This window comes from Arachis ipaensis, chromosome B04, assembly GCF_000816755.2.
Source record: "Arachis ipaensis cultivar K30076 chromosome B04, Araip1.1, whole genome shotgun sequence".
In the NCBI taxonomy this organism is placed as follows: Eukaryota; Viridiplantae; Streptophyta; class Magnoliopsida; order Fabales; family Fabaceae; genus Arachis; species Arachis ipaensis.
In genome coordinates, this window is record NC_029788.2 from 111,452,681 (window position 1) to 111,461,159 (window position 8,479).

Here is an 8,479-nt window from a genome sequence, read left to right on the forward strand (position 1 = left end):
TGCCAATCCAGCTAGGTCTAGTCTCTTGACAAAAATATATTTATGTACTTGCCATATATAATGTTGAATTTGAATATCTTCTCAACTCTCAAGAGTAAAGACCATGGAGCAAATTTCTAATTCTGAGAAGATCTCATTAACCTGTTGGACAATCAAAAACTACACCTCAAACCTATACATTGATACTAAAAACAACACGTGTCCCATGAAAATTGTGCCAACACCCAAAAAAGTACAAGGCGTGTGGCACGCCTGATTGGGGCAGGCGCACCCTAAAACTCACCAACACTGGAACAGTGGAACTGTTCACCAAAAAAAAAAAAAGTCCAGTTGGAGCTTGGAAGGAACACGAGCGCTCTTGGGTTGGCATTCTCCTTATCTGTTTCTGAGTCTTTGGGTGCAACATAACCATGGAGGGAATCGCAAGCTTGAAGCTAAAGCTCTCACCTTTCTCTTCCATAATGTCCACTTTCACCTCTCCTTCCTCCTCCTTTTCTTCAAACCCTTCACTTCTTCCAATGCGAACTCCTTCTTCTTCTTCCACAACCAGATTCCTTAGTGAGTCTCTCATTACAATTCACCTCTGATTCTTCTGCTTTATTCATTATTCTTGTTCATATTGTTTGTTGTTTTTGTTTCAGGGATTTACGCATTGACTAGCAACGACATCAAAGTTGGTACCAACCTTGAAGTGGATGGTGCTCCTTGGCGTGTCTTAGGTGATTCCTTTCTCACATTTATTATCTATTTAATCGAATGAGATAAAGCTAGGAATTACTAGTAGAGAGTACTCGAAGAGCCATAATGTGAAGTTCTGGGCTTATTATTATTAGAGCATAATGTGACATTAGTTTATTTGAAATTGCATGATGCATGGTTCAGAGTTTCTTCATGTGAAACCTGGAAAAGGAGCAGCATTTGTGAGAACCAAGCTAAAGAACTATGTTACAGGGAATACAGTTGAGAAGACTTTTAGAGCTGGAAGCTCGGTAATCTATTCTAAACTGCAGTTTTAGACTTTTAGGGCTCATGCTTGGAGTTGTTATGTTCATAATTGTCACTTGAATATGAAAAGGAAATGTTTAATATGTCTTTACTTTCAAGTTACAAGATTTCTGCATCATAGTTATTTGATGATTGGTTGACTATATTCTTTTGGTGATGGGATTTGAGGAACATTAGCTTTTGGTTATTAGTTACATTTTTCTTTGAGAAGAAATATAAAAGCTAATGGGAAGGTTATGCATGTTATTAATAATATTACATAACACAACTCTCCTCTATTATCCGAGTTCTGGAGAGGCTATGCAAAGCACATCAGTGAAAAAATTGCTAATCAGAATTTTAGTAGCTAAATATTTTAATTTTATTTTCATTTGCATGCTCAACTTGTACATTATGGCAGCCTTTTATATGGTAAGCCTTTTTTCTTTAGGGTAGCAATTACATAACCACTGCAGGCTTAAGTACCGTAGTTTGCTATCAATCATTAAGATCAGGTTATGCTAGGCAATGACATAGTTTGTTCTATGTTCCCAATATTAGAGCTGCTTATAGCTCTGCGGATTGTGACACAAAATATCTGAATCCATATCCTACTTGTCTTGCCCCTGTGAAAATCTTAGTAGTTTATGCTGATAGTTCAGTCTGTCACAATCTTAAAAACCATCAAGCATATCATATAATTGAAATAAATACGAAGTCTGTGATCTCTATTTTAAAAATGGACAAATGATTGAAGACATCTTAAAAGCTAATAACAAAACAAGTGATGACATTGATTTGTTTTCTCCGCACCTGGTGTGGCCATTAGAAGTGAATTATGAACTTTGTTGTGTCTATCTGTTTGTTGCTTCCAATTTCTGTTTGATGCTTTAGATTTATCATTTTTTAATTTTCTGCTTTATCTGTTCTCTTTCATATTGACAGATTGATGAAGCAAATGTAGTCAAGGAAACAAAGCAATTCTCATACAAAGATGGGTCTCAATATGTCTTTATGGACTTGGTATTATCTGAAATCGATATAGTTTGGCAATCTCTATATATCTCTATTCTCTTTGCAAATTATAATCACTGCTCACGCTCATTGAATGATGAGTTATCATAATTAGCAATATGATTATATTCTCTTTCTCCTTAATTAGTAATTAATTTACTAGCTATATCAATTTTGTCATAGTCTCTGTTTGATTTGGTCATTTTTTAATATATCAGAACACATTTGAGGAGAGTCGTCTTGGTGAATCAGAAGTTGGAGACAAAACAAAGTGGCTGAAAGAGGGAATGGACTGCAATTTGCTGTTTTGGAATGGAAAAGTAGCCTTTTCATCACATAATTTACTACCTGCTTTTATTATTTCTTTGTTTTCTTTTTTCTTTTTTTAATCCTAGACCATAGATATGCAGAACTACGTTCAACAAGAAGTAGTTGAAATATTACTCTACTCTAAACTCCCAAATAACATTGAAATATTTCTCCACTCCTCACTTTTTCTATTCCATTAATGACCACTCCATTCATCATATAAAATCTCCCAAACATAGCCACACGTTCTTGTAAATTACTAAAATTAATATAATGGTTATCAAAACCCTTGGTTATAATGGTTCCTCCAAGCATTATTCCTTCAAGGAATGTTCTTTTTTTAGCTAGTTGGTTCAAGTGTGATTGCATGTGAATAGGATTCTTGCATACGCATAGATTGGTATGATGTTTAGAAATGAAGATGATTCTGTTGATCTTGATTAGCAATTATTGTCTTGATATCTTGGCAGGTTATTGATCTTGATCTCCCTATCACAGTCAAGCTCACTGTAGTTGATGTGGATCCAGGACTTAAGGGCGACACAGCCCAAGGTGATGTCATTTTTTTAATACCATAAAATGGGTAAAGTGCAATTTTTACCCCCTAACGTTGGCTGTGGGGATAGAATGAAAACTTTTATAAATTTTAGGTGTAAAATTGAAAAGTTTTTTCGACATTAAATGTAAAATTGAAACTTTTGGTAAATGATAGAGGTAAAAAATACACTTTGTCCCATAAAATTCTATTTGACCAAATTCTTGCTGTAAATGTAGCAAGTGTCAAGCATATACGAAATCAAGAAAGTTCGCCTTTACACTGAAACGAACAAATCATTTGCTATACCATGTTTTTTGCTATGGCTTACAAAGAATCTGGAGCATTATTGGTCTTGATCTGCTTATTGTTGGCCATGAAAGACAGAATTAGTTTGTTTAAAGCTTCTATTTTGAAAGAAAATAAAATTGTGATATCTTATTATTGTATTAACTTTTTTACTTTCATTCCCTTGAAGAACTTACTGACCCTCTGAAAACTGTATTTATTTAACAGGTGGATCAAAGCCAGCAACGCTTGACACTGGTGCTGTCGTCAACGTTCCACTCTTTGTAAACATTGGCGAAGAAATAATGGTTGATACAAGAACTGGGCAATACATGAGTCGTGCTTGAGATGCACATCAAGTTTTGTAGTTAAAAGTGCAAAAACCATGGGTAGAGAGAAATTTATAGCATTCAGCATATTTATATTGAATTTAGCAGATTGGTACATGCATTGTAACATTGAGTTGAAACATAATGCGAAATGAAGCTCTTATGCAGCATTGTTCTTCAGCATGCTAATGTTGCATAGAATTTTGTTCTCATGATGTCATGTAATTTAACACTTCTGTTGGATGATTAGAAGGAATCAACTACTACCATTTGTGCTCACTAGATAATTTTCTGGGATAATGGTTCAGTAATATTATGCTTTCAACAACAATTAGGATATACCAAGGTTCTGAAAACCAAACTGGTAGAATTAGAAATTTAAAGGTTTAATGATCCAATCAAGAAGCATACTAATCCTCTGCTAGCCAATTTCCAGTTAACCTAGTCGACCTAGCTGGTTCAATCTGATTCTCAAAATCATGAGAGATACTGTTATGGAAACTTATACTCAATTTAGTATTACACATAAGTAAAATAAGTAAATAACAATAATATGTATCTACAGAAGTTGAGAATATGCCTAAGGATATTAATAGAGAGATGAATGTTGCACACATACAAAGAGTTCAAATATGTTTTATTAATTCTGAGGTCAATCTCATACAGGAAAAAAAAAGGAAATATAAGAAATGAGCCGAAAACATGAAAAAGAGAAGAGAAAAAAGGAATATCTCAAAGGAAAGAATGAGAAGAAAACACCCCTATATCCATTTAAATTGTCTCCTATCTATATTAGCAAAATCCGTATGAAGTAATCAACTCGGTTAAATATGTACAAAAGCTATCATTCTAATTCTAAATATCCATGAAAGCAATTATTTGTACATTCCTCAACTACTATAATAAAAACATTTCTCCATGTTAAACCCAAGAGAAGAGTTCCTCTTCACACAAAAATTCATGTTCCACTTCAATTCGGTAATTCTTACATGTTTGCAACTAAATTTCTTTCACTGTGATGTATCAGCTTGGATTCTATCTTTCTTCACAACATTTACATAGTAGAGGATCCATGCTGGGAACAACACCTTGCTTAAATGCTGCACCAAGCAAAATGGAAGCACAAATTAATCTCCCTTGTGCATTGAGTTCTTTGATCAACATTTCATAAGAAAGTTTATGGGGAACCCCTCCATTTCCAAGCCAAAAGAGCAAAATGGACACTGCCTCCTCTAACTTCCCCTTAGCACAAAATCCTTGAATCACTTTATCAAAAGCAATAGCCTTGGGAGAATACCCCAACTTAACCATATCATTCAAAACCTCCAAAGCCTCATCAAATTTCTCTCCCCAAAGTAATGCCTCAAAAATCACCTCAAGTGTCCTCTGATCAACCACCAAACCCTTCTCTCTCATTTTATCAAACACTTGGCATGCGTCTCGAAGCAAACCCCTTTCCCTCCTCGACAACCTACACAATCGCCGCGCCAGCTTCGCCATCATCCTCGAATCGACCTCAATCCCTAGCTCCACCATTTCCTTGTAAACCTTAAACGCTGCCGGAATCTCATTCCACTTCAACAACCCATGTAACACAGTGCTGTAATTGACATAACCAGGAACACAGCCATGCTTTTTCTTCATCAATTCCAAAACCAAAACACCCTCCAATGGCCTACCTTCCCTAGAATACCCTTCAATCAATGTGTTAAAAGTGACCTCGTTGGGAACAATACCAACCCTAACAGCTTCATTGAGCAACCCCATTGCTTCATCAGAGAGCCCAACTTTACACAAACCATCCATCACAACAGTGTATGAGTAAACATCAGGGTTCAACAATGGTGTCTCATTCTTCATTTCATTCAACAAATCCAATGCTTCCTCCACCCTCCCAACATAACACAAACCCTTCAACAAACAGTTATGTGATTGAACACTCATCTTGAAACCCTTTTCCCTCATTACCTCAAAAACCTCCCTAGCCTTCTGAACCTTCCCTTTCTTGCAAAGTGAACTCATTAGAACATTCATAGTTACTTCATCTGGAAGAAACCCATTTTGCAAAAGAGTGTCAAGCACCTTTTTTGCTTCATCTGGATCCTTTCTCTCACAGTGGCACCTTATCACAATTGAAAACGTGCACCCATCGGGTACAACCTTGAAAGATTGCAACTTTGTGAACAAAATCAGACAAACTTCATGTTGTTGTGCAATCACTAGAGCCATTAACAGGTGGTTGAAATCTGAACTAGTTTTGAAAGATTCAGCGTCCTTCTCTAAGTTTCGTAGAATCTGGGTCTTAGAATTTGTGGAGGAGAGTGTGGTGATCTTGTGGACATGGCGCTTGATGTGGAATCTGGTGGTTCTGTCATGGAAATCAAGGTCGTTTCTCTGGGTGTTGGAAGAGAGAGAAAGTGTTGGCGTAAGAATTAGCTTGTTGCTTGGTCGTGTGGTACAACTGCTGAGGTTGTTATTGTTGTTGTTGGTGGGTGTGGTGGCAAATGTTGTCCGAGGTTGAAGAAGTTGGGAGAATGTGTGAAATGGAGAAGAAGCCATGAAATTGAAGAGGAGCGAAGAAGGTTGCTGAAATCGTCATCCATCGCCATCGGCTTTGTATTAGTACTTATCTGTTTTTGTGCTTTCCTTTTTGTAATTTAATTTTAATGGACCGTAAAAGGAAGAAACAGTTTTACAAAAATAGATCGAATAACGAAACAGAAATTATTTTTAATATGAAAATATAGTGGTGTTTTTAATATGGCTTTAATTATTGGGGTGAAATTATTACATTTTTCACGATTACTTCTTTTGATTTTTTTAAAATAAATAAAATAAATATTTTATTTTTTAAAATTATGGTGTTTTTATTAAAATGTATCGTATCTCTTATTTCATTTATAATGTGAATGAAATAAGATTATATGTATTTTGTTTATACTATAAATGAGATAAGAGGATTACACACTACGTGTATAAATGTGATAGGACCACGTCATATCTTATCTCGTTTACAATGTAAACGAGATATGTATAATCTTATTTCGTTCACATTATAAACGAGATAAGATTGGTGAAGGCATATATATATGTATTTCGTCCACAATGGCTGTTTGTAACTTGTGACATCCATTTCTTCAATTTTTCTTCCACTTCTACCATTTTCTAATCAAATTTTCGAATTACTTCAAGATTATGACGCCTGCAGATAATCACGATGCAGACATCAACTGATTGAACACAACGTGATATATTGCTGGACAGCTGACTTTGAGGTTGGTGTTGTTTTTCGTTTTATGTTTATGTTAAAATATAGATGTGTTGCTATAATTAGGGTGCTTTTATAGAAGTAGTATGTGTGAAGCGCATGAACATATTGTTAGGAATAGTTTAAATGATAGGGTTGATATTAGACATACTTTGAAATGGATTTGTTAGTTAAATGTTTATTTAGAGTTGTTTTTCTTTGATCTAAGTTATTAAGGATATGTTTATTAAAGAAGAAAAACCATGACTCCGTCGTCTCATATTCAACAATTACAAAGGCTATAGGAAAGATATTGCTGTTACCGTCTTGTGTCATTGCAATAAGCAAAACACCACCATATTTGTCATACAGATGCATGCCATTGACGGAGACGAACGGCTTGGAATGCTTGAAAGCCTCTACACAGGCAGGAAAGATCCAAACTACCTTATCAAACATGCTGCAATTACGCACCATAAGGTGCCATCATAGTAAGGTATAGCACTGATCTCACATATCATTTCGGGACAACAACTCTGCAGTGCTTGCAGTAACTTCGGAACCTTATTATATGACTCCTCCCAATCACCGTATATCTGCGCAATTGCCTTTTGCTTTGCCATCCAGACCTTTCTATACGAGGGTTTGAAGTGATAGCTTTGCCTAATTGCACCTTGTAGGACAGAGATGCTGACGGATGGCTGGATTGTATCAACGGGAGGATGACACGACAAATGAGATTGTTGTCCAACTGTCGGTGGTTTTGAGACATGATGGGTGCTAAACACATGTGCACTCCTCCTATCCTACGCACCCCCTAATGAAATAAAACAACCATGGTTCACATGTACAACAAGGATAACAATGATAACTGAGAATATAGAACACAATTAAACTTGAACTTACCAATATCCAAGATTCTGTCAGAGAGCAACACGGAGACTCCAAGGACAACCTGCTTCATATTGTCGGCGACGCACATGGTACTTTAATCAATCCGACTCCACAACTCGTTACTTATCAGCACTTCTGTGAATGCTGTAATTCTTCACACCCTGCAACATTGCATCTTTGCTTTTGAATCTGTGGCCAACCCAAAACTCCACATCACCATCTAAGTTGTAATCGTCTTCGCCCGTGTTGAAAAATGGATTTTTCTCTTGCATCACGTCCAGATCCAATGTATGATAGTGATTGAATACAGAGGACAAGGCCAGAATTGGGTGCGGGGAGGGCAAAAGATACCAACGTGATTGCTCAACTGGGGTCTCCAATACAAACTCCTCCTCGTCATCATCTTCAGAAGAACTACTCTCGTTGTTATCCGCAATATACTCCTCATCTGAGTTCTCATCATCAATGTCCATGTCTTCCACTAGACAAGCAACGTATAGCGGTAGTGGTGCGAGAGGTGGGTCATCCTGCACAAAGTCCAACTACCCAAATCCACCGCCACCAACATCACCAACCTCCGCAGAAAGCTCCATCACTTGTTCTACCATTATTCTCCCATGGATGTCAAACATTAGGCACACATGCTCGTCGCCATGGTGCCAAAACAGACGAAACAAAAAAACTCCATTTTTCATTGGCCCTTCCGATCTTTATTCTCCCGCTACCACCGACGCTACTCTATATAAGATTTTTCAGCTTAAACAAAGAACTTACTTGTTGTGTACGCAATAAAATGTGATTCTCACACTCAAATATCACCCCATTATCACTATTTCTCATACGGCAATTGGAATACACGCTTACAACCAAATATCCACT

At 36.5% G+C, this 8,479-nt stretch overlaps 2 protein-coding genes across 2 annotated transcripts; one reads left to right on the plus strand and one right to left on the minus strand.

Annotated features, from left to right (window-relative positions):
- On the plus strand, nt 265-3,738 carry LOC107639587 (elongation factor P). Its single transcript, XM_016343126.2, has 7 exons — nt 265-558; nt 642-719; nt 883-989; nt 1,930-2,007; nt 2,217-2,318; nt 2,778-2,859; nt 3,359-3,738. The coding sequence occupies exons 1-7, from the start codon at nt 411-413 to the stop codon at nt 3,475-3,477; spliced, it is 714 nt and encodes a 237-aa protein (XP_016198612.1). The 5' UTR covers nt 265-410; the 3' UTR covers nt 3,478-3,738.
- On the minus strand, nt 4,082-6,104 carry LOC107639586 (pentatricopeptide repeat-containing protein At1g62680, mitochondrial-like). The gene has a single exon (XM_016343125.2). The coding sequence runs from the start codon at nt 6,016-6,018 to the stop codon at nt 4,495-4,497; it is 1,524 nt and encodes a 507-aa protein (XP_016198611.1). The 5' UTR covers nt 6,019-6,104; the 3' UTR covers nt 4,082-4,494.

What these genes read in the sequence shown, in the direction of transcription:
- LOC107639587 (XM_016343126.2), top strand. Translation starts at nt 411, where the DNA reads ATGGAGGGAATCGCAAGCTTGAAGCTAAAGCTCTCACCTTTCTCTTCC. An exon ending in TGCTCCTTGGCGTGTCTTAG is followed by an intron (nt 720 to 882) that starts GTGATTCCTTTC and finishes TGCATGGTTCAG; the next exon opens with AGTTTCTTCATGTGAAACCT. An exon ending in TGCTGTTTTGGAATGGAAAA is followed by an intron (nt 2,319 to 2,777) that starts GTAGCCTTTTCA and finishes ATATCTTGGCAG; the next exon opens with GTTATTGATCTTGATCTCCC.
- LOC107639586 (XM_016343125.2), bottom strand. Translation starts at nt 6,018, where the DNA reads ATGGCTTCTTCTCCATTTCACACATTCTCCCAACTTCTTCAACCTCGG.